The sequence below is a fragment of the Sinohyriopsis cumingii genome, chromosome 7 (genome assembly GCF_028554795.1).
Source record: "Sinohyriopsis cumingii isolate HCF-2022 chromosome 7, ASM2855479v2, whole genome shotgun sequence".
In the NCBI taxonomy this organism is placed as follows: Eukaryota; Metazoa; Mollusca; class Bivalvia; order Unionida; family Unionidae; genus Sinohyriopsis; species Sinohyriopsis cumingii.
The window spans coordinates 133319697-133345733 of record NC_142967.1 but is presented as its reverse complement, the minus strand read 5'-3'; the positions used below and the strand labels follow the sequence as shown (position 1 = coordinate 133345733).

At 36.4% G+C, this 26037-nt stretch overlaps 1 protein-coding gene across 1 annotated transcript; it reads left to right on the top strand.

Annotated features, from left to right (window-relative positions):
- Positions 1-13786: 13786 nt before the first annotated feature.
- LOC149796156 (uncharacterized) lies at positions 13787-25300 on the top strand. The gene is made up of 3 exons (XM_089966094.1): positions 13787-13805; positions 17133-17381; positions 24527-25300. The coding sequence occupies exons 2-3, from the start codon at positions 17147-17149 to the stop codon at positions 24790-24792; spliced, it is 501 nt and encodes a 166-aa protein (XP_089822220.1). The 5' UTR covers positions 13787-13805; positions 17133-17146; the 3' UTR covers positions 24793-25300.
- Positions 25301-26037: the final 737 nt, after the last annotated feature.

Genomic DNA, 26037 nt, shown 5'->3' with positions numbered 1-26037 from the left:
TTCTCATCACAAGTAATGGCAAGAAGGTTATGATAATTCCGTCTCACAGCAAGTAATGGCAAGAAGGTTATGATAATTCCTTCTCATAATATTTATAAATTTAACACCTGCTATTTTTTATCAAAGCATCATAAATAGCTCATTATTCCTTTTACCTGGTAGGTACTTTATTACATTTTTTATTGATTCAAGTAAACTGAATAGCTTTCAATTTCCACAATGCACTTTTTCTTTAATACGAACGTTATATTTGTATTGGGCGGTAATAATTTCAGTAATACATTCACACAAAAAAGCATGCAACTAAAACTATCATAACCAGACAACAACTGAACCTCATTTTGGTGACTGTTTGTGAGATGTTTGGGTAAAATGAAGTTTTTCAGTATTTCAAGTTTCACGGAAATTTGACAATGTTATATTTTCTTATTAGTATTGGATGCCTTATCAGTTTATGCAACAACTTTTCTCAAAGGTACTTCTGATAAATAGATTTTTTTTATTCTTATTGGATTACATTACATTTGTGCAACAACTGTTGTTTTGTGTTTTTTTTTCTTCTCAAAGATATTTTTCATTAATAAAGGCTTCCATCATATATGCATTGAATTGAAATTCGTCTAATCTATACCCAGGATGCGCAAATAAGATGTTAAGGTGTGCGACCAAAGAGACTGAAATGTGCGCTCGGGCTCGCCTCCGCACGCATACACAAAAGTAAGGTGCATTAGTATCGGCAGGACGTTTGTCAATGCCTGTCTTATTTAACACAGTTGTTCTGGGGCTTTCTACTGTTATCAGTTCCGACCTATATAAAGCTACTAGCATCAGTTGCGCGTTCTCAAACGTTTGGAATGTACAGACACCAACGTCCATCACTGCCTACTTATCGATCGAAATGTAGAGGTACCAACGTCCATCACTGCCTACTTATCGATCGAAATGTAGAGGTACCAACGTCCATCACTGCCTACTTATCGATCGAAATGTAGAGGTACCAACGTCCATCACTGCCTACTTATCAATCGAAATGTACAGGTACCAACGTCCATCACTGCCTAGCTTTAACAAGTTTTTATGTCAATATTTTACAACATAGGAGCTACAGCTCACAGAGGAACAGTAAACACAATAAGTACTGTTACATAAATCCTCGAAATTAGGTCACTTTAGTTCTGCTCTGATAAGCAATATTGTAATAAATCTGGAGTATTCGAAATTGTTTATACCTATCCATTTTAATGATTTCTGATATTTTTGTGATTCCTTGTTTGATTATACTAAGTCGGTGCTGCGGATATAGTCTTCAGACCGAAATAATTAAGGAATAATAGGGACAAACGTCACGGAGTGAAGTGTTAGTGTGATTCCATGATGACATGGTTTACTTTTAGTGAATTCAGAGCAGAGCCGCGTGAGTGTCCCTGTCACTCAGTAGTCCCTATTAAAATCCAATCGTGAAAAGTGATCGTTTGACTACAGGTGCAGTATTTACGATTGGAGACTGGTAAATTATACAATGGAATAAACGAGAAAGGACTGTTCCGTTGCCGGCAGGTGCCATTTATTGTTGCTATAGTGGTAAAGATGGTACAGAGTTACAGGCGAAGTGTTGCTTAAAATAATGCTTTGACTGGACTAAGGTGGCGTAGTAAAAATAGTTCCCTGTATCGGGTGGCTGAGTAGTATATTTTCATGGCGTGGAATACTGCCGGTACGTTACGGAAATTTAATGAGGAGAAACCATGCAATTGTGAGGTTGACAGGCAATGGGAAAGTTGTGAAATGTGTGGTCATGTATTAATTAGACTAAAATAATTTATAGTTTGGACACGTTGGACTTTCCAGTTTACAAAAGGAGTTGAATAGAAGTCCTTGGAATCGAGGGGAAACACATGACTTCTAGCGGGATTCACGCCAGAGTTGACATCGCTCGGTCAAGAAACCCCGTTGGCTTGTTGAAAGAAACACATTTCTGGTGGCAATATAGACCCATCCTAAGATGCATCTTTAGTGTAGTCTGGCGGCAATTAGAACCTAGACACAAATCTAACCTTTATTTCAATAAATCCTGGAACGTAGATCACAGTGATCTAGTCTTCGGCGTCTAAGATATGCTCACCCTAATCTTCACCCATGGTGCAAGTTTTATGTTAATGCGTGAAGCAGTATAGAAGTTGTGGTATGGATAAGGAATACGGGCAAAGTGTATACCGCCCGAACTCTGACTTGACGGTATAAAAAGGAAATAGTATGAAAAAGATCCAACTCTTGAATAACGACTATTCCATGATTATTATTCAAAGACTGCTTCCTTTTCAAAATATGGAGTAAATTGTGTAAGTGATGGTAAAACATGGTTTAAAAAAAAACAAACAAGCGTAACATGCCAGATAATCATGAGATCGCACACTAGGCTAAAATTCGACTGAAAGCCAAAGATGATAGCAATTTGCAGGTTAAACTAGGCATATTTCTCCTGTTGCATTGAAATTAGCACACAGCTTATAGGCTTCCAAAGGTGCATTAATTGAAACAAATGTATTAAAAAAGTGAATAAAAAAATAAAAAGTTTAATTTAAATCGCCACACTTGTTTTCAGAATGTGAAAATATGTTTTCCATCTCATCAAGTGAAAATTTCCCGAAAGTTTAATAAGAATACATGAAGTAGTTTCGGAGAAGAATGGCAGAATTTGTCTGTTCCTCAATTGGCCGCCATTAGGAACACGATAAACACAACGTGTGTTGGCCATATAATAAATATTTCGTCCGATTTATAATTAAAAAAATTGCACCAGTGCATTTGTTTTGGTGAGATGTGAAAATATATTTCCTGCCTACTTACTACGGAAGTAGAATGGTTGTTTTGGAAGCTATCAAAAACAAAAGGTTGGTAGAACACTGTCAAATATGCAAAATTTGATCACAATTCGCCCTTTTGGATATGTCAATATATTTTTATCCGGATGCCATGAAAACTAAGATTTTGTCAATCCCTTCGCCTTTGGGATTGTTCACAGCTAACATACAAATCTGTTCTTGGAGCCCTAAGTTGATGCAGAACAGATGATAAATGAATAACGTATGTCACTTTCTATGACGTTTTCTAACAGTTTAAACGCTCTCGTATGCTTAGCGTATTTCACAAAAGGTTTAGTCATGTTACATACAAGGGGTCTCAAACTAAGCCAATCAAACTCTTGAGTGAGCCTGGCTTTGATAGTCCATGTTTTCCCTAGTTCCAAGGACATCAGGACATCTGTCGGTGTCACCCGAAAGGTTCTTTAGTCTTAAACTCTCAAACGCTACAAATAATTTCGTATATTTGTCTAATGACCACACATCACGAAATTATAATAATTCACATTTGCGTGTTTTTTCTTGTCTCACATTTGTATAATGTCTATTAAGCCTTTCCAAGCCGAATATTAATACTTCACTCCATGCAATACAAAACACGACCCTAACACGAAGTACAAACAATTACTAAACTCGAAGAAAGCTATAAACGGAGACGTAAACACGAAAGGCACATACCCTAGGTTTATTACATTATGAAAACTTCATTGTACCAATGTCTGTGTCATATTAAATTTGTTGAGAAATATTTTAAAGGAAATAATCAGAAAGAAAAATATCTGCCTGCCAAACTCTGCATGCCTTCTTAGCCCATCCCGATTTAGCGTCATACACAAAATAGTCAAGAGACCCAAATTAACACATCGAAATAACATGATTTGATGTCCCCATCTATATGACGTGTTAGTAAACAAAATTCGATAAATTTTCTTATTTAAGTCTATGACTTTGATGTTCAAGATGGGACCAAAATAGTGATATATGGCATAACCGTGAGGCTATGAGTCTCAAGATTACCGCAAACGACAATTACATGCTCGTCTCAAGAACGTTTCTCGTCTTGTGACCTTGACCTTTGCATAAGCATTTTGACTGCTGTATGATAATGCCTGGACCGGGTAAAACGTTCCATCAGACAATCTGTAAAGGTTAAAAAGTGACTCCTCGAATATGGCAGCAGAAGAGTAGCTTGTATTACCTTATTTTACCTTGACTGTTAACTCCAGACAAATGTACAATTCATATTATTACACTTTTCCTTCACTTGACCTCAAACCGAGGTCGTGGCTATGATACACAATACTCCCTCTTTTTATCGTATATATTTTGGGTCAGGCTTCATTGAAATATCTTTAATGACATAAAACTAATAATCCATAAAGGATGCACGTCACCAAGTTACATTTTTCCCTGCACGTGATGTTCACGACACGGCACACCTACGAGTTATGGGTAACGTTTGATTAAAATATCTCTAGTGGTTCTAAAGTTACACTCTGGACAATTAACAAGTCATATAATTAAATTTGTCCTTGCTGTGACCTTGACCATTAGACATAGGGCCTGGCTATGGTACATGAGACACCGACTAATCGTGATATATACATAAGCAAAGTTTCATGAACATCTCGTCAGTCGTTACAAAGATGGAATGAGCAGAAAATATGACTCAGCTAAAATCAACGCCCAAAGGCACAACACATAAATCACAGTATGAATGAGAATGAACATGTCCGGTTTTTCAATATGAATGAGTTTCTAGCATGTTACAATGTAGAAAACGCAGTTCATTAGAAAATGAGCTTGCCAAAGATACGTCATGCGAAATTGCATTGATCACGACTCACAGGTTTAAAATGAAACAGATTAAAAATTTGATAAGACGACTTCAATGCAGGCCATGTCATTACTTCGTAATCACAGAAGAAATTTACGGAGATAACAGTGCAAAACGACTGATTTTCATTCGATTTTTAAAAGGTTGAAATAAGAAACACAAATTAACACAAATACACTTTCAACTATTAATTTCTCCTATTTAAAAAAAACCAACTTGTTCTCAATGTTCAGTTTTAAAGCATCCATAAAACCTTAAATCACAAAGATTGACCACACATGAAATTGACAAAAAATCAGTTGACATGGTAAGAAAACTTACACTATCTTGGTGAAGTTTTAATCAGAACAACCTTAACAGTATGTGAATATACAAAGTTTGAAGATTCTGTTTTACAGACATTTGTAGTAACTGAGATTCAGCTTCATAATTAAATGGTTCAACCTGTTTCATATATGGTTTGTCACGGGCCTCCTACGGTATTATTTCTAACACCGTGATGACACAATGGGACAGTGCTTCTCTATATATAGTCTTGGACCGGATCGAAACGGATTGGAATGTTCCACCATTCAAAATGCGTGTAACATGTTTTAGTCAGGGAGTGTTTTCGTATTTCCAATCAGAAGACAGCGGACTCGAAGCATCACTTTCAATACATATACACACCAGCATTCTAACGATTTGCCATTGCGAAGTAGTGTGAATACAATACCAATGGCTAATGAAATAAAGACGATGCATTCGGGTGCGTCTGCCGCGAATACATTGTTCTCTCTGAGTGACAGTAGGACTACAGCTACTACTGCTGCTGTAGCAAATCTTCTTCCAGAAAAGAATGACTTCGATTTAGCCAATTGCGATTTCTTATCGTCTCTGCAAGACTTTTTGCCGGTGGTAGCATTACCTTCACTCCTTCTCCATCATTACACGTGTATGATGATTTGAGAAAGAAACATAACAAGAGTTGGTGAAGGCTTTTTGCAACGTTAGAAAGAAGAAGAGTACGTATTTGCTCCATCAAGAAGGAATACAATCAAGAATAAGACACGACGAAAACAATGATCAGCAGGAACGGAGTGAAAACAAAACGCTTAGTCTGTTACAGTGCTCTAGAAGGAATTAAAATACCTGTGAGAAATTAATCAGACTTCTATAGCCCAACCCAAGAGAAAGAAACCGTCACGTTCAAAGACTTATGAACCTTCTGCAACTAAATCAACGTTAACAACCACCTTTGATACGCCATGAGCAACATTCACTACTACCAGTATTACAGCAGCAACTGAGCCAATTTCATTTACACACAGGACTATACCAAGAGAGTCAAGATCAACCAAGCAAATATGATATGGAGCTCTTTAGCTTACATGCACGCCGTGCAGTTTAAAGAGTTTTAGTCTCAAATTCCTCTAGAGAAAGAATGGAGTATCATTACAGCTTTTTAGGAATCATTACACTGGTCAACAGTGAAATCATTACTGACTTGAAAAGGCCCTAATCTGTAGTATTTTGGTGTGCCGAACACGAATATAACCGTGAAAAATTTGTATTGGCTCTCGTTTTGAAGATATTCATATACCTCATTTTCTATGTTTCACTGTGTAAATTTCTCCAGTAGGACTGCAGCAACATCCGGAATAATGATGTAACATTGCATAATACCATCATGCTCACATCATCCACAGTTGATTGCATCATTTTCTGATGCAATGCAATACTAATGCCATGCGGCTGCTGAAGTAAGTTGACGTCAGCAGTGTACTATACATGTGTAGGCCTATTATACTAATGCCAGGCGGCTGCTGAAGCTGACGTAAGCAGTGTACTATATAAAGCCCACTCAGATAGGTTCAGCATTTAAAATATTTTAGACGTTGTGCGAGACAGTTCAAGCTACTGTTACATAAAACTTATTATTTTATCCATTTACGTACAATAAAGAACAGTAATGCCTCGAAAGTGTGTTAATACCGCGGACAATTTTTGCTATATTTGTGGGGAAGTGACATTTGCCAACCAGAAGAAAAGTATCAATTCTCAAGTGAAGAAGGCATATCATCTTTACTTCGGATGCAAGGTTGGTGACCAAGACAAGCCTTGGGCTCCGCATATATGCTGTGCTACATGTACAACACAGCTTTCACAGTGGTTGAATTGCAAAAGGTCATCAATGCCGTTTGCAGTCCCAATGGTGTGGAGAGAGCCAAGCAACCACCTAAATGACTGTTACTTCTGCTTGGTTCCTCCTCTTTCCAGCGGAATAACGAAGCGAAAGAAGTCGAGAATAGTCTACCCAAACATTCCGTCTGCATTGAGACCAGTTCCACATGGTGAGGGACTTCCTATTCCAGAACCTCCAGCAGAATATTCTCTTGATTCATCTGACGAAGACAAAGGTGAGTCGACCTGTTCTTCTCCTGGTCCATCAGCATGCAGTGATCCAGATTTTCACTGTGGTGCATCATCAACCCCACACAGAATAACACAGGAAGAACTAAATGACCTGATTCGTGATTTGGACTTATCAAAGAACAAGGCAGAATTGCTAGGATCAAGACTCCAACAATGGAATCTTCTAGAAGAAGATGTCACAATTACTGCATATCGAAAGCGCCACCAGCAATTGGAGCCTTTCTTCAGAAAGGAAAGTAATCTGATATTCTGTTCCGATATTGAGGGCCTCATGAATGCTTTAAAAATCACTCATGACCCACAAGAATGGAGACTATTTGTGGACTCTTCGAAACTGAGTCTCAAGGCTGTGCTTTTGCACAATGGAAACATTCTTCCATCTATTCCAGTAGCGTATGCTGTCCACATGAAAGAGACATACGATAACTTAAGGCAGCTACTGAATTCCATTGAGTATAACAAGTACAGCTGGCACCTCTGTGGTGATTTGAAGGTAGTTGCCCTTTTAATGGGACTGCAGCAAGGATATACAAAATACATGTGTTTCTTATGCAAGTGGGATAGCCGAGCAAGGGAAATGCACTACATGAGGAAGGAATGGACTCACAGGCAGAATGTAGCCATTGGAGAGAAGAATATCCAACACCCAGCTCTGGTTGAGGCTCAGAAAATCTTGCTACCACCCCTTCACATCAAACTAGGTTTGATGAAGAACTTCGTGAAAGCCATTGACCGGACTTTGCCAGCATTCCGATACCTGCATGAAAAATTCCCTCGACTCAGCGAAGCAAAGATTAAAGAGGGAGTTTTTGTGGGTCCTCAGATTCGAGAGCTTTTCAAAGATGACCGGTTCAACAACTTGCTGGAAGGTGACGCGAAACAAGCATGGAATGCTTTTCGCCTAGTTTCTACAAACTTCCTCGGAAATGTTAGGGCAGAAAACTATAAGGAACTAGTAGAAGACATGTTGATGAAGTATAAGAAACTTGGCTGCAATATGTCTCTAAAGATTCACTTCCTTCATTCCCATTTGGATTTCTTTCCTAGCAACTGTGGTATTGTTAGTGATGAACACGGCGAACGTTTTCATCAAGATATCGCAACAATGGAACAAAGATACCAGGGAAAATGGTCCACTACAATGCTGGCTGACTACTGCTGGACACTCCTCAGAGATGCTCCCGAACAGCTGTACAAGAGACAGGCGAAGAAATCTAAGATGTAGTCAATGACTTGATTTTTTATAGGTAGGCTATTACAGTTGACCTTTTACTATTGGAATGCATTTCGTTATGTAAACATTAATTTCTTGCAGATTACAAAAAAACTAGAGCCAATTTTGCAATTTGACTGTCATATTCGTGTTCAGCACATAAAAATTGATAAGAATTGACTAATTTTATTTCAGTAACATGACTTTTGTAAAAATTTGTTGTCCAGTGTTATTAGAGACATTAAACGACAGTTCCTATAAAAGATAACAATCGTTTTAGACATACATTTTTTACTGACGACACTTTGAAATCTCCTGTGTTGATCCATTTTAGCACGCCTGCATCATCAACTTTAAAAATCTTAGGTAAATTTCAACGCGTCGAACAAGTGTCGATTTTTTTATGTTCTCAAACGCGGATACCACTTATTAAAAGTGTACGAAATTTGGCACTTCTTATTACAGAGCAATGCCAAGAAGATGACGACGATTCCAATGAAAGGGTTACTCCAGCTACGTCAACGAATTTTTTTAATCAAAGCAAGAAGCTAGTCGATATCCTTCATGGTGTCAGACTACAAAAGATATAGAGGCATTCAAATATCAGTAATGATCTCTAGAAGGCTTTACTATGGAACATTTGGAAAAGAACGACGTAAAGCGATTATTTCCATGACATGTTGAATTGTCCGTGGGGAAAAGTAGCTCAACGTTTGATATTCCGACATTTACAAAGACAGAATATTTGGCAGATCGAAGTCGATACTTTCAACTCGTCGCCGATTAAGTAAAACTAACTAAACACGTGGGTATTATACGTGAAGATGTGATCTCGGTGGATTAAATAGAAGTCTCAGAGTTTGCAACACTGACGAGTTTGGTAATGTCATCATTGCGTCGTACGTGGTAGCCGATGCCCTTTAAAAATTGTATTCTGTCTTGGAACCTTTAGAAAATCGAGTTCTTTACTTTGACACCGATAGTTGCAGGTACGTAGATCGCCGTGAAAGCTATCACCCACGCAATGAAGACGAAGTTCAGGAGTTTGGACCAGTGAACATGCTGAAGTTCAGGAGTTTGGTCAGTGGAGGACCAAAAAATTATAGTTGCTAGCATTGTGACCAACAAGGACAAATTCGTACTAAATGTAAAGTACAAGAGCTGAAACTGAACCATCGCTCCAGTCAAGTGGTCAACTTTGACGTTTTAAAAGAAGGCATAAAATCAGGACAAGATCAGAACTTTCGCGTGAAAATGTTGGATCATTACAGAATTATACGTTCGCAAAATGACCCAAAATCGTCAGTCAACCCTTTGAAAAAGTATATTAGATCGTCTACCGGAAAGAAGAGAAACTCCCCGACAGCACGCTACCTTACGGATTCGCTGATCTCTATTACAGAAAAGGAGAAGCTTCCAAAACAGAAGTAGTATTGTGACCAGAGTCACTGACTGAGAATGATGAACTCTAGGCAGCGAAGATGTGGTGGACCCACTGCAATCACTGTATTGTCTTGGTAGGCCATGATTATGTTCATGGATGCCTTAGAAGAGAGAACTAGTAGTTTACCTTTGGAGCTACGACAACGCATTTACAGAGACCTTTTACAGACCAGAGTGAAACGCAAAGTACAAAGTGCATCCTTTAGGACATAAACGTTGTAACCATTGGTATCTGAGTACTGTAAAAATCTGATTAGTTTGAAGATGTTTAATGATCAGACATTGATCAACGACTACTAGCCTCCAGTAAGATTTTAATGTTACGACATCTACCGACAACGCTGTAGTGATACTCAGAATTCCAAGGAACGATGTCCAGAAATAAATAAATGATTACAACAGTTATCAATTCAATCGAAACTCTTCACGGCGTGTGATGTTTGGTGAGATAACTTAAATTTTATAAAAATGCATTACCAGGATATTCTATTTGACGCACGAGTGAAAAGTTCAACAAATAGATATTTCTGTAAATGACTAGCATAGAAGAGCATATTCAGAATCTACCATTGGAAATCATGATTATTTACAGAAAGCTTGTCAAGATTCAAGTGTTATGAGTCTATGCTCTTAAAATAAGTAACAGAAAAGAGTGAAGACAACAAGCTTTGTAAAAGTTAACAAATAATTTATTTCCCTAGAATACAAATTGAAAAATGAGGGAACAAACTTACGGTATTGCGAATTAAATCCAAAATAATACAAGGATTAAAGACACAAGTCCTAGTAATAAAAAATCATGAATGAAACCCAGTTCAAGTCCCAAAGAGATCCGAAATTGTATGTGATGAAATGTCCGTTATGGTAAGTGAAGTGCTGATGTGTCAATAGTTTCTTGTTGAATTACAGAAATATTATTCCAGGTTTGAATTCAGTATAAATTCCAATGAATGTCATTATCCAAGAATTTTGTCAGAACACTTTTGTATTTCCAGAGAAAAAATCATCTGAATTCAATAATTTGAAGAAGATAAAATTCAGCCCAAACTGGTCACAACATAATACAACATAACGTGCTAGATGTTAAAGCACAACTGGTAAAAATCTTCAGAATCACAAGATAATATAGTTCTCTGCCTGATCTAAGGTCACAATTAGCTTTTTCTAAAAACAACCATTACCTAATGGAAAAATAACCGTCTAGACTAATCTCATGAGCCTTGGTTACTTACAACACAATAACCTATAAAATTGACGTGGGAAATCTCCCAAACCTTAACCGTGATCAACATATTTACCACTTCTTGTTTACCTGAATAATAATTTGATTAATAATCTCATACACATAGAGTATAATGAAGCTATTTTTAATTGTTTACATAAATGAAATAAAACAAAAAAAGTCAATCAGGTCAAGCAGAAATGAACTCAGTTTTGGACAAGATCAAGTCCAGCAAACAATGTTACATTGCAACAACATGTAATGAAATTTTTAAAAAAATTAAACCTAACAAACAATTAAATTAAATACACATAACACAAGTGAAACGACAAAATCAATTGCACCCGAAATGGCATACAGGTTTTATTTATTGAATCTGAATGTTATAAGAAGACTGACTATCTGAAAATGTTTAAATTGTCAAACATTGATAAACGTTACAAAACGTACCATACCATGACTTTGTCATCAAATTCCTTGGTAGGATGTCAACGACAATGTTCAAGATCTTATGCATTACCAAGTACTGTTGAAAGACCTGATTACACAAAACGACACGGCCCCATTGAATTATGGGCGACGTGTGTGTGTGTGTGTGTGTGTGTGTTTTAGTGACTATATTTCTTGGATTTCGTTTACCAGAACATTAGCTTTGACAAATGCATGAACAGTACACCCAGCAAAGACATGATTATCAAAACTTTATATGTGCACGAAAAACTCATTGTGTTCAAGTGTTACGAACAGTAGTGAAAACGAATAGTGTACCTCTGTGTGAAGAAGACAATACTTAGCAAGAAGAGTATATTGACAGTTATGTATAGTATGTACGCTGTATCAATGATATACAACTTGTTGTATAATTTTTTTTTATGAAAAGCCTCGTTTCCTTTAAAAGAAAAATGTGTACATGTCATGGTATATCATTGATACAGGGTACATACTATGAGAGAGAGAGAGAGATCATCTGCTGTTCCTTCCTCGTATGTGATACCGCTGTGATATAAATTGGCTATTTCTTTGCGAATCGTTCGCCTTGTATAAATTTGATATGTTAAGATTGATGCGCACAGAAATAGTCCAACAATAATAAGGGAATTTCATATAAAAGAAAACCGGATTAACCAGTCTTTGTTATTTACGCGTCGTAATTTAATATTGTTATACAATGATTAATTGAATCATTACAAATTAGATTGAAAGCGTGGATGTTTATCCAGATGACCTATCTCATATATAAACGATAAGTGTGGTTTGTGTTAAGTTTAAACCTATTCTGTGTAAAACCCATAAATATTCCCCATTATGATCAGTCATAATCTCTACACGGACAATTAAACTCTAATAAACGGTAAACTGCATTATTGTTGAAGATTTAAATTTTTAAGGCATTATAATTATCGTTTATTTTTTTATACAAGACTGTTTTCGCTTTCGCCGCAGTTGTTTACACGAAACGCGAGTTGATTGATGGGATAAACCAATGTTTATAACTACCGCTACTTTACATGTCAAGGCTCAAGACAAAAGCATCACCTCCGAGAGAAGTACTGTCAAAACAAAGACTCCTTATTTGTTTTAATTTGTTTAGAGTTATAGGCAAAGAACGTTGCTCTTTTTTAACCAACAGATGTTGCTCCACATAGTACTAATTGTTTTTACGTTCCATGCTAAACACGTTCACTGTGACGTATGTGACGGTATCAATGGTATGTTGGGACTGGTTGCGGATCCAGATGATTGTTCGGTGTATCATATCTGTTATAAAAAACAGGCGTTACGTCTTGAGTGTGGACCTAGTAACGGTGATACTGTGTTCGATCCTGTCACAAATACTTGCGTTCATCGGGGTTCCAGATTTGATACATGTAAGTATTTTTTATGCACCCAGCCGTCTGTGTATCCATTTCGCTTTCTGTCTGTTTACACGGCACTCACCCAACCATTCTAAAATTTGTTTGAATCATTAGTTTGTAATTATTTGTGATGGGCTTCTTCGAAGTCCAGTTATGGTAGTTCAATTTTGTGCTCGGTTCTTGTCGCATTTATTTCTGGCTTCGCTTAAAACGTGCTCCAAAAACTGACAGATTCACACTTCTGATGAGCTTGATGATGAGTGATGTTTTTTTTTTCTTCTCCATATTGACCGGCTATCCCACCATCTGACCGGCTCGGCTTGTTGTTACCTCAGAGGATTTTTGTCTAATTACATTTTAAATAAGACCTTTTATGTGCTTGTACAATCAAGATAAGACGGATTATGAGCATCACGTGTGTTTATTAATTGACTGCTCTGGATTCTGTTTGACTTAACGTATCAAAAGCAAATTTCATAAGTGTCATTCCAAACATACCTGTCGTCGAGGATAGTTACATCTTATTGGGTTCTGATTGGCTGTTTGGTTAAATAAGAGTTAGGTTTTCACTCAATACTTGATACGAGTCGATAAGAAAGCTTCAGCCGCATGGACGCTATTACCTTTTCTAGGTCAACAGAGAAGTTTCGCAAAAGAGTCTTTAGACTCAAACGTTCTGTTTAATTTTTGAACGGATTTTACTCAGCCTTTACTGAGCATCGATGACTATATGTTCTATTGTGAGCGACAGACTCGTACATTAATGAAGAATTCAGCCATTTGATTGGTTGGCTATAAATAGATACAGTCCGCGCATCGGGTTTTATGGAAAATTCACGTTCTCACGGTCGACCTTAATCCATTTCTCGCTTTGTCCGTCACGGACATGACATCGTGGCTGTCGTCGATTGCCCACATTCTGGCTTGTAGTGTGATGGATTAAGTTGTATTGCCCCAGGTAAAAGTCACAGCAGTATAATTATGTAAACGTGGACATCAATTACAGCGTGTGTAGGCCGATAAATCATTCATTCGCCCGTGATGATATTGATTTTCGGGTTAGGGGCTAATATCACCTATTCATTAAAAGCTGCAATTATCTGCTGACAATTTTGACTGCACACATCGGTGTACATTTTATACGCTTACTAGTATTGCTCGTGTTGTGGAGCTTCCGCCGGCTGAAGGGTTCTTTTTGTGACATGTACATTATATTTGCGGAGCATATCCGTGATTAGTGGCTTGTAAATCCACGTGGAATAGCACAAACATCTGGCATGTGGCCATTTTGAATTTCGCGCTAGATATGGCTGCTACCAATTGGCCGTATGTGTCTAAAGTGTACGAGTGAACGCACTTTTGTTCCGGAATGATTTGCATGTTGAAAAATTGCACATTTAATGAACAGATGACATCATACCCACATATCGTCCATCAGTATCATCAGTATCAACACATACTGGCGAGTGGGATTTATCGGACTACAGCGCGTGGAACTTAACCTGTAACACATTACTCTTTTTAAGTTGTACACGATGTGTTTTTAATATTCACATACTCCCCCACTAAAACGTGATCACATACGTGTATTGCAAGAGATTACAGAGCAAAGAATGTTGACACTATTTAGGTGTTTCACAAAATATAATATTTAATTATAGTAATTTGTAATATGAGAGAGAAAGAGATAGAGAGATTCTGCTTAATAATCCCCTAAAAGTAAAAAGAAATCACACGTAAGTATAAGCGGGCTTCTTTCTGCCAGTGACTTTTAAACTGTTTGTTTAACAGGTTCCCACACAATGAAATAAACACAGCGCTATCCAGTATGCAACTACGGCTAGGGCAGCCTGTTTAATATTTGCGAACGAAATATACATGTGCATGCAAAACATTTTCTCTGGAACTTGACACGTGTTTACTTTTACTATTGAACTACGTAGGCTCTACGAATCACGTGGTTCCGCTTTCTCTAACTAACAGCTAGATTAATATACTTAACATTGTTAGTTTGGTCATCTGATAAGTTTACATATAATATTACAAAATGGATAGGTGAAAGTGATAAAACAAGAGTAATCACCTAAATATTTTCAGTGGGAGATAAACTTTTATGTATTATTTTCAATTAATGCAGGTGAAAGTTGGGTACATTATACATTCTTTCAATCTAAAACACAATTGCAGTAGTAACGCTTAGTTTTTTTTCCCTACGATGTTTAACTGTACGCTGAACACAGCTATAAAAAAATGCGTTGTATACTACCAGAAATGGCTAAAGCGCGAGTTTACCAGGGCTATAAAATCTAATTCCACTGATTGTTATTAATGTGACTTCGTATTTTTAACGGCTTTAAATCCCATGCCAAACTTTGTTCACTCCGTACTGGAGGTGAAAGCGGTTTTGGATGTTAAGGTTATAAATTCATATAATTTCCAGTTTATCTTGAACCGTTCCTATTAATTATAAGGTCGTCGTGAATGTTATTACAGTAATTCTCACTCTTTCGACTTTAAGCAGTTTTTCAGACGTGAAATACCTTTGGTACACTAGTGATCTACCAAATAACGGCATGTAGCCTTGTCATACCTGTTTATGTTGAATGTGACCTTTTAAAAGGGCGTATTCACATTTCAAAGTGATTAATTGCTCTTAAGCGGTTGGTTTTCCTCGAAAATTTTAAACAGTGATTAGTCAGATATCACTCATCATTTATGAATTTAAAGATATATATTGACCGAAGACCTGTAGAAATTAATTATTTAAGAATCAAAAAGTAGATGTTGCACATCAAGTGTGACACGACTACTCCTTGCGGAGGGCGATTGAGTGATACTGGTCTTTTCAAGCGTGATAATGCCTCGTCCTGAAATAATATTATCTAATTGCTGCTCTGTGTTTTGACGTTTTGAATAGGAAAGTCATCTTGTATATCTAACAAAAAAATAAACTTTCACCAAGCAAACAGGGACTTGGCAAGAAAGTAATTGCTATGGAAGTGTTGACTGTTTGTATAATAGTATTTGTGGTACAGGACTCGGACCACTAATTATTGACTGAGCAGATTGCCAGTCTAAAAGGGGGAGAGAGACATCTGCTGCAATATTAATGCGCAATTTATCTTGTTTTTAACTTTTCGGGACAGTTATCAGAAAAGAATATAGCGAAACACCCCATTCTGATTTATTCGAATGTTTTCGTTAATTTCGATTAAGAGGACACATTTGTTTTATTTTCTCAAACGTTAACATTTATGTCTAAGGAAAATGTATTATTAGTATGGGCGCTGTTTTCTGAAATCTTATCCGTAAGAGAGAGAAATTAGGTTGGTAAAAACAAAAATGACGAGTTTCCAGCTTGGAATCTGATCATTCAACTGTGTGAAGGCTGACAATATGAAGAATGGTTTCCACAGTTGTCTTTCTTTCACTTGACAATATGAAGAATGCTTTCCCACAGTTTTCTTTCTTTCACTTTTGATGCATTAAATGGAAAACCACAACTGTAAATAAGAAATAGAAGAAAAAACTCGACTGTAAAATCGAAATGACGCCGCTTTACCGGAGTCGTTTTGATCAATTATTTTTTAATTTATGTATTGAATTTCATTTGAAAATAGTCGATGCTACAAAATCTTAGCTTTCACCAATTACAATATAACATTTTCGCCGATAAATATTTTTATGAAGAAGGAGTCTAAAGTGTTCATTCCTGTGTCCTGCATTTCGCATTTGGTATACACATACTGCAATGAAAAGTTATAAACTTCAAGATATAATTAACAAGTTCTAGCTCTGTGCGTTCTCATCTTTTGCCTGATTCAAAGAAAAAAGGGGTTTTGTATGGCTTCAAAATACATCATTTTTTGTTCTCAGAAGTTCTAAAACAAACATTATAGCCTCTCCCACGCCAAGAACAAAACGTCTTTGCATTTGTTCTCTCTCTTTGTACATATTATTATTATTTCGCTTTAAAAATCCCAGTTACTTCTATCCTTTAAAACAGTCATGTGCAATATTCTCTACGGCTCTTGCAGGATAAGTGATTTTTAAAGTCACAACCTGTGATACAAATAAGGTGACGAAACCAGGTCGCGGGTCGGATTCGGCTCGCGGGTAGTAGATTGCACATGCCTGTCTTAAACAGGACAATCAAAATATTTACATTTTAGAGATAAACGTCAAGCCCACCCTTCCACACTCGGAAGGAAACATTCAGTGGTCAATGCCCTGCATCATCTACTTGCATGTCACCTGTCTCTATCAAATACCAACTTTCTCGCAGGTACTAAAAGAAAGATGCTAAAGAGTTTGAGATTAAAGGAGGATAACAGCTGCTACCCGGGGTCCACGGTCACTATTGCCAGCGAAGCTCACTGTGCTCAGTACTTCGACTGCACGGACACTAACCATACGTCCCCGTATCCTCGTGTGAACGAATGTCCATTCCCCAACCTATTCGACCGTGCGTCTGAGAAGTGCCTTCAGCCAGAATTGGTCCAGTGCGACACCCGCTTTGAACCGAAAGAGCCATGTATGTATACATTATTTAGTTTAGATTCAGTCAATTTCATTTTGAGTTAAACATAAGCAATTGGCCTGTTAGCGAATTATGATCTATATAAGATATAAAATCAATGGCTGTTGTTCAAGCATTCATTATTTATATAGCAGTAAAAACAAAGTATAACCAAAACCCAGGTGTCCTAAAATATAAATCTACAGGATTCCAGATCGCCATCTACCCCAATCAATCTCATCATCCTATGTCACGGGAATGCGGAATACTTCGAAGTGTTTTATGTGTCGGACAATAGCAACAGTCTGTCAAAGCGTTCGAAAAAATCAGAGCCGCTCAGACATAAAACAAATAGCTTCTACATTATTGCCTTTGCTGCGCTACCCTGTTTTCGTGAGCTTAGAGTAAAATTACGGGTAAAACTTCTTTCGAATCTGACGCCATTTTGCAAGAAAAAAGCGCTTTTATTAGAGGTACGTTAACTCTTCTTATTTGGTTATGCGAGAAATATTTTGTGACAACGATGTAAATCACCAGGATCATTATAATAATATTGTTTATTTTAGGAAACTGGCTTGCTGGTGTGCTCTTTGCTTAATTGGTCTAAAGATAAATAAATAGTCCAAAGGATGTTTCTATTTGTACATTCTTGCTGTTGTCACATAGGTAGCGCTCTACAGTTTCGGTTAAAGTTTTAAAGAAAAATTTTGTTTTCCCGGTTTTCCTCACAGGTTATACTGGTTATTTGAGAAAAGACCTTGTATATTTAGGTATTGAGAACTTTTAATTCCCTTCTTTTTTGCTGTATGATTGATGTGTGTAATATGAGAAATACAGCTTGGCCTTACTTCAGATGTGCACTTTCCAAACACAAAAAACTGCTAGCTCCGCTTGGTCATTTTCACTCCCAGGACTTTAGAGATAAATTGTATACAAAAAAAATTAAGAAAAGAAACAAAAGAGCCGATAACTCTTTTACGTTTTATATATGTGGTAATTCATTCAATGCACTTCTAGAAGCTGGTATTGCCTAATCCGACAAAATTCGTTTCCCTATTTTAACACCTCTATTTTAATGACTGCCAAAGATAGTGCATTTTAGACTAATTCAGGCTGATTTTTCGCACAAGGGAGCAGTCAATTTAGTTAGCTGTGTGCTTAGATCATGGACAATTTCCACAATTACAATATCCAAAGAAATTTCAGCCATAGTACCTGAAAGTAACATTGAGGCACAACAACATTATCTCCACTGTGCATGTTCCAAATGTGAACAACTTCACTTTGCACCAGCCACTCTCTCCGAAATTCATAATATCTGCAGGGGACAGTTACGTAATTTGGCCCATGGTAAATTCTTGATTTAAGGATAAGGTGTGATTTTTTGAGCTATTATTGTGTAATAATTGAAGATATGGATGTATTTGTAAATTTGGTCTTTCCAGCTTGTTCTGTTCTTGAAATCGATGTAAGGCATGTTTACCTCATACATTCACTACACATTATGTAGCCAGTGAAATACCAATAGTCGGCTAGGAAGCAGAGCTAGCCACTTTTAACTGTAGTCACGTTGGTTCAAGGCAAGTAGAATATCTCAAAAACTGCCTGGATGACAACTATTTTGAACTGCATCAAGGTTTTAAGTACACAGTTTTTTTGCAAAATTATGACCATGGGGAAAGGGCTTGTGCTTGCACTGTGAGCACCACGTGTTAATAAAAATGGCCTTTGGACATGATAAAAGCATGTATAAATTGGGGGTGGGTGGGGTGAATCAACTCTATTCTATGAATTCCCACTGACTTGTCAGGTCATGTGAATTATATTCTTATGTTTGGCTTTATTATACCTATCCCAAAATAGGGACCTTTTTGACCTCACTCGTGTATTATTTTTTTTATGGATTGTTATATTAGGCAGGCGTATGCAACATTAAATTTGTGCATAAAAGCTGCCTCTTGCACACGTAGAAGGCCCCTAATGAGTTATCCCAAGGGAGGGTACTTTTAAAAGACACATATTTAGGTACGGATCTCATTGAGTTATTTCTCTTTACTTATGATCCTTGCCCTACGAAACTAACATATCTCGCCTGTTTGTCTTGTCTTAAAGACTATTGCCCAGTTTTTGCAGTCTATGATTTATGGTTAATGCAGAAAAAACTGAAGTGACTCAGATGCCCGTTTGTTGATTTGTTTCATCGTTGGTTACATTACCCATATCTCGGACGCTATTTCTCCTAAAGTCATCAGGCGACTCATACATGCACAAAGTAGGTCACTGAGGTAAAAGTCTTGCTTGAGTGACTTTTGTATTTTGAGAGATTCGAGAATTTGGTTGCTTAGCATAAACATTTGTACACGATTTAAACAACACTTATTCATATTCATATGTAAATGCATCTGAGTTTTATTACAGGAAACATAGGCCACTATTACCACCTTTATTTACTGATGTTCCTTCGTTATTCCATTTGGTTTCGATTTAATCTACATACATATGCATGTATTTCGATTCTTTCTATATTTTCAGAGGTACATTTTCAACGTCATCCATAATTTAAATCCGAATAATAATAATAATAATAATAATAACGCTTTCTTCAAGGTTGCAACTTACTTAATGCATATAACATGAATAACATGATTAAATTCAAATAATTATATACTTTTTTTTATCAAACCTGTGTATATCGCGCAGAAACTAGAAGTTATTATTAACAACACCAAAAGGGAACTACATCACGTGCCTTTCTTGTGTGTTTTGACAATAGTTTTAAACAATGGTTAGGATATAGTTCTGTTATTTATTGCTTGATTTATTCATTATTATTGTATAACTGTATATAATTATAATACCTAGATTCATGCAGTGTATAGATGATTTTTAAGCTTCACGACTTCATTCATTAAAATATTAAGTTCAATTCATAATTATACTTGGTTGCTTTTGAATTACCTAGTACTTTATACTTGGTTGTTTTTGAATTACCTAGTACTTTATACTTGGTTGCTTTTGAATTACCTAGTACTTTATACTTGGTTGCTTTTGAATTACCTAGTACTTTCTCAGAGGGCACTAGGGTATCAGTGACTAATAATTTATTTCATTGATGAAAACGTAATGTATGCGAAAGTAAGTGACGGTACAAAGGAATAGTTTATCGCGGGTGGGTGTTTCCTCAGTGATATAATCAGGAAAGAATGAATCAAGTTTACATACTTTACTGCTGTCTTTAGTACTGTTGGTGCTGAATATTTAAAATTATCCAGGCTCTTGGATGTGGCTATGCGACCCCTTTGATGAACAAATTATTTAACATTGTGTATTGATTGTGCAAAAGGCTGAGCACAGCTGTATCGATTTGTGATTCCGGGGAAAGCACTCCTTCGGAACAAAATACTACAAACAAGTTTCTAATTCCTTAGTTTAAGATTCATCATTATCGTTATTGTCATCACAAATATCATCGTCACGCTGTTATTATTATTATTATTATTATTATTATTAACGTGTTTCACATGACATTAGAGGCTTGTATCTAACTTGGAGCGCATAGTATATCTGGCTTTAGCTTATTCAAAGTTGTCTCAACTGTCTCTGAATTGTACGAAAGGGTCAAATCTATATGGTGTATCCAAAGCGTAAAAGCTACCGATACAGTTCCAATGGTATACAAATATCGTTGCAACGGTATACGAAATTCGTTGCAATGGTATACGAATATGGTTCCAATGACATACACGCATCGTGACGATGGTATCAAATTATCGATACATTTTTCTGACATAACGGTGTATTTAATTTAACGTTTCTAACATTATTTTTTACCACCAGTGTCGTTGCAGTGGAATCCATATAAAGTTGCAACGATATTCACCTACATCAGCGATTTTTATGTACTGCAAATTGATTTTTGTTGTTGCAACGGTTTATTTAATTTATCATTGAAACAACAGTGTCACCGTTGTAACAGCAATTTATATTTTGTCGCAACGCAAAGTTGATGCATTACCGTTGCAGTGGTAATGTTACCGTTATAATAGTAATTTATCGTTGCAATGCTAACATTAGCATTGCAATAAAAACACAACAACAAAAAATACCGTCACACCGGTAACTGAAAATCGTTGCAAGAGTATATGGATACCGTCTATTATTAGTACCTTTGCAACGACACCAGTGTTTTAAAAACTCCGCAACGCTAAATTTATCACTGTAACAGCAAAGTTAAGTGTTGCATTAACCACCCAAAAAATGCAGTTATAACTGGATGACCTTCTAACGGTACGGGTTCTTTTTACCCTTTTTATGACCTTCTAACGGTACGGGTTCTTTTTACCCTTTTTATGACCTTCTAACGGTACGGGTTCTTTTCACCCTTTTTATGACCTTCTAACGGTACGGGTTCTTTTTACCCTTTTTATGACCTTCTAACGGTACGGGTTCTTTTTACCCTTTTTATGACCATCTAACGGTACGGGTTCTTTTTACCCTTTATATGACCCTTTTGGTGCAGCATATTCTCAAATATTTTGGAAACAATTACATGTGTAATGCCATTGCTATTTTATCTTGCCGATTTATGTATTGATGGTCTAGCTCAGGGTCGCCCGCAGAATTATTTTCGAGAGCTATTAAGTTTTACGGATTTAAGCCAAAACATGTTTAGATATGAAATTACGGGGGGAGGTGAGTGCTTCCCCTTGTCCCTATGTGCGGACGCCCATGGGCTAGTTGCTAGCTTTCGTCGCTCGCTTATCAATAGCATAACCGTCTCATCTTCGCACTTGGATACATTGTACTGTAATAATGTGTCTTGATTTTGTGCATTTCTTTTTTCCTTGTTGACCACGAGTGTCTGGTCTTGCGTTGCTATTGGTAATCCTTTTGTTTGTTTGTTTGTATAGATGTATTTTCCTCGTCTTTTATTGAGTCGATGCCACAATTTGTCAGGCACTATATGTGTGCATACAGTTTTGCCACTGAGTTGCTAAGTAACAAGGATCCCTTTGTATTTCTCCAAACAACATTCATGAACCCAGAGTGGATGCGGAGTTTTCCTGTCACGGTCGTAATTTGCTTTGTATTATCTTCTTGTCTGTTAACAATTAAAGCCGTTCTTTAGCCTTGCAAAGCCACTTTATATTGCCTTACTCTAGTCCACTTTTGCGTTTCTTCTCTTCGTGTTTAATGCTCTCATCTTGAATAATACCTAGATATTTATTGTCTTCATCTTTCCTAAATTGTTTAAATATTGGTTTTCTTAGAGCTTTATGACCCCTTTTAGTCTGCTACGCTGAATGCGTAGAACCGCGCACTGTCGATTTTAAATTCCAATTATATATCAGCGATGTCTGTCTTTGCTGTCTGGATCAGGGTTCTATTTCAGATTCATTTCACTTCCAGAACTTCAGATCGTCGATAAAAGATGCTGGTCAAAATCTATGAGTTTATCTTTCAGATTTTCCAATCAATCTACAATGCAATCGTGCTTTGTTTATTTGCTGCATATTCTTACGCTGTTCAGTTTCATAATTTGCGTAGGGTTTGATTTTTAAAGAGAAACAATTACCCAGCCGTTCCTTGCTGGTAAGCCTTTCCATTTGAAAAACACTATGTATATCATAGATGTTGTTAACAGAACGTTTAATTCCATTTATTTTGTTGCATGCTGATGTGTGTGATTTGGGTTGGAGAGTAGTCGTACCTCAGAAGTGCACCTCTCACAGGACCGCTAGCTCCATTTCGTCATTTTCACTTCTTAGGCTTCAAGAGTAAGCGAGAGGTGAGAAAAGAAAAAAACGACCCGATAATTGTTTATATTCCTTTTTACTTATTTTTATCATTAATTTATTACACTTTCAGAAGCTGGTATTGCCTATCCTGGCAAAATTAACTATTTCCTGTGTTCAGTCGACAATATTTAAAACTATAACATTGTTTTTCAGATGTTGATTAATAAAAACGTATGCCAATGAGCATTTCTAAAATAGGATCAATCTTTATATCAGAAAATCATAAAAGGGTAACCAAATGTTCATTTCACCTTGTCGTATAATGCCACAAAATGATAGCATAAATTAAGCCCTACCTTTCTGTCTTCTACCACGCTCTATGTACCCCCCCCCCCATGAAATACTACTACTACTACTAATTATTATTATTATTATTATTATTATTATTATTATTATATCAATAATAATGAATATTATGGTATGTTGAACAAGACCTTTGCTATGGCTGAATATAAAAAAGATGGGTGGTTGTCTAATGTTAATTCTCATTGTCCCCAGAATCCTATACAAAATTAGCGGCCTAATGTTACTTTCTCCTTGTCATATTATACAGCAAAAGAAAATACGGGACTTACTTTTATTTCTTCGTTCAATTCACTAATAATGTTAAGGGAGTATAGAGTAATAAGAAAGGAGTGGTATTTTTTAGAAGGTGGGACACTGTGGAGGTGGTATGGATTTAACTTTATAATAGGGATCATAAATAAATTGTCGTACGAAATGTATAAGGAATATATTTTTATTTATCCATCTTCTTTTACATTCTACCCTGGATGATCAATAATGACTGAATGTTTGTCATTCCATGGGGTGTAGTTTTATCATTGTATTTCTTGTTATAGGTAAATAATAATTTCATTTTGGGTGCAGACAATAACACATTTCCCGCCTAAACAAAGAAACCTATGAACTACTTTTTACGATTGTATTTCCAGTGCAGACAAACTCGGATTTCCCGCCTAAGTCTAGCAAACAGTTTGGAAAAACAAGTTAAACGTAATACGATATTTCAGTTCGAATGCAGACCGTCACATAATGTAACACTGTTACAGATATACATTTCACTTTTTGACGGCCTGATGTTAATTCCTCGCTGGAGGCTATAAATATTTAACCCTATTTGACATGGGATCCTCCCGTTAGAGGCCAAAGTGCCAGACATTACTTTCAATTACTGTTACACATCAACTTGTAACTTAAAGTATAGATTGTATTTTTTGTTTAGGTTTGTTGTTTTAGAAGTGCACATTTCCCTTCTTTCTCGAGTATTTCCGGGCTTCTCGTGTTCCTTTTTCTGATATAGTTTCCATTCATTCTTGTTCTTAACTGCACCAGCCTCATTCCCTTTTGTTATTTCTGTAGGTGAATACATATTTAACCAATGCAGAGAATCCAACTGTGTACCGTGCAGAGTCCGTTTTGGTTCGTGCAGAAATTCTCCAGATGGGCCTAATGCCTGGAAGGGGCGAGAGTTCTCTCCATTTTTTGTTGTCTGCAAGGACAACCGGGTACTATATCAAGATAGCTGCCCTCACGACAAGGAACCCTATATGTTTCACCCCACGCTTCGACGTTGTGTCCCTGCTTGGCCACTTGCCGGAAACATGAAGATGTACATGAAACCATGAAGTTCGTGACGAGGGACACGTGACAGGGTGTTACTGATCGGAATTACCTATTGCAGAACTTATTTTAAAATAAATTTTGGCTATAAGAGCCAGAGACAAAGTATGTAAGAAAAGATGCCCTAATATAAAGTGTTATATATTGAACCCACTGCTCAATACAACTGTATCTAAAGACAAATGTTTTGGTTACAAAGAATATACGCAATTAATATTGATATGGTTTTGCCGATGAAATATATTTATTTTGTGCATCTTTTAATATATTATATTCCAAAACTGTCATCACTACTCAGATGGAAGTGAAAATATATAAACTTTGACAAATTAATTCCCTCTTTCTTATAAAATGAAGAGATAATTTTGGAGCTTAATTTGATTGTTTCTAATTCGCTTATTACTGAGTGTTGGCTTATACATCTTACTTTAAATCACTCATTTTTTATAATTGTCAAACATGTCCCTTTATTTATCCACATCTAATTATGGATAAAACAGAATGTGAAAATAATTTTAACACGTTTCTCGTATATTTATTACATTTACTGTCTTTCTAATCTTTACTGAAGTGTTTACTATATATATATATATATATATATATATATATATATATATATATATATATATATATATATATATATATATATATATATATATATAATAATAATAATAATAATAATAATAATCAAAGGTGCGCGGTATAGCGGCTTGTCGAGGTACTCTTTCACTGCACCGGTACAGCAGTTGTTTCCGTCAGCAAGGAATGTGCGAAATTCCCGAGTAAACTCTTCTTACCAATTTAATGATATTAACTGGGTGTTTTCATTTTTCAGGACAAAGTAATTTTTAAAATTATTCTTTGTTTTTTTTAACAATTATGTATTTCCACACATTAATGTTAAATTGTACACATATTATTGTATTTAGAATCCTTGAACAATATGTTTAACACGTGTCACGTATGACAACGTGGTAGCCAAATGGGATGCTATGCAGGCTTTTTGGGCCAAGTGCAACTTTTGGAGAAATTTCGGATTTAGAAAAAGAAGTATTTTTTTTATAGTTATTTACTAGCGCATGTTAATCTGTTAGATATTGTAAAAACTAACGGGGTCTCCTTAGCGAGCGAATCCAACCCTGGCGCTAATTCTGCCCGAAGGCACTTGTTTTTCCCTTATTTCCAAGGACTTCTCGACACCAACCCTTGTATACTGGAAATTCCAACGCACCCAGACTATAAATAATTTT

What these genes read in the sequence shown, in the direction of transcription:
- LOC149796156 (XM_089966094.1), top strand. Translation starts at nt 17,147, where the DNA reads ATGCTAAAGAGTTTGAGATTAAAGGAGGATAACAGCTGCTACCCGGGG. An exon ending in CTTTGAACCGAAAGAGCCAT is followed by an intron (nt 17,382 to 24,526) that starts GTATGTATACAT and finishes TTATTTCTGTAG; the next exon opens with GTGAATACATATTTAACCAA.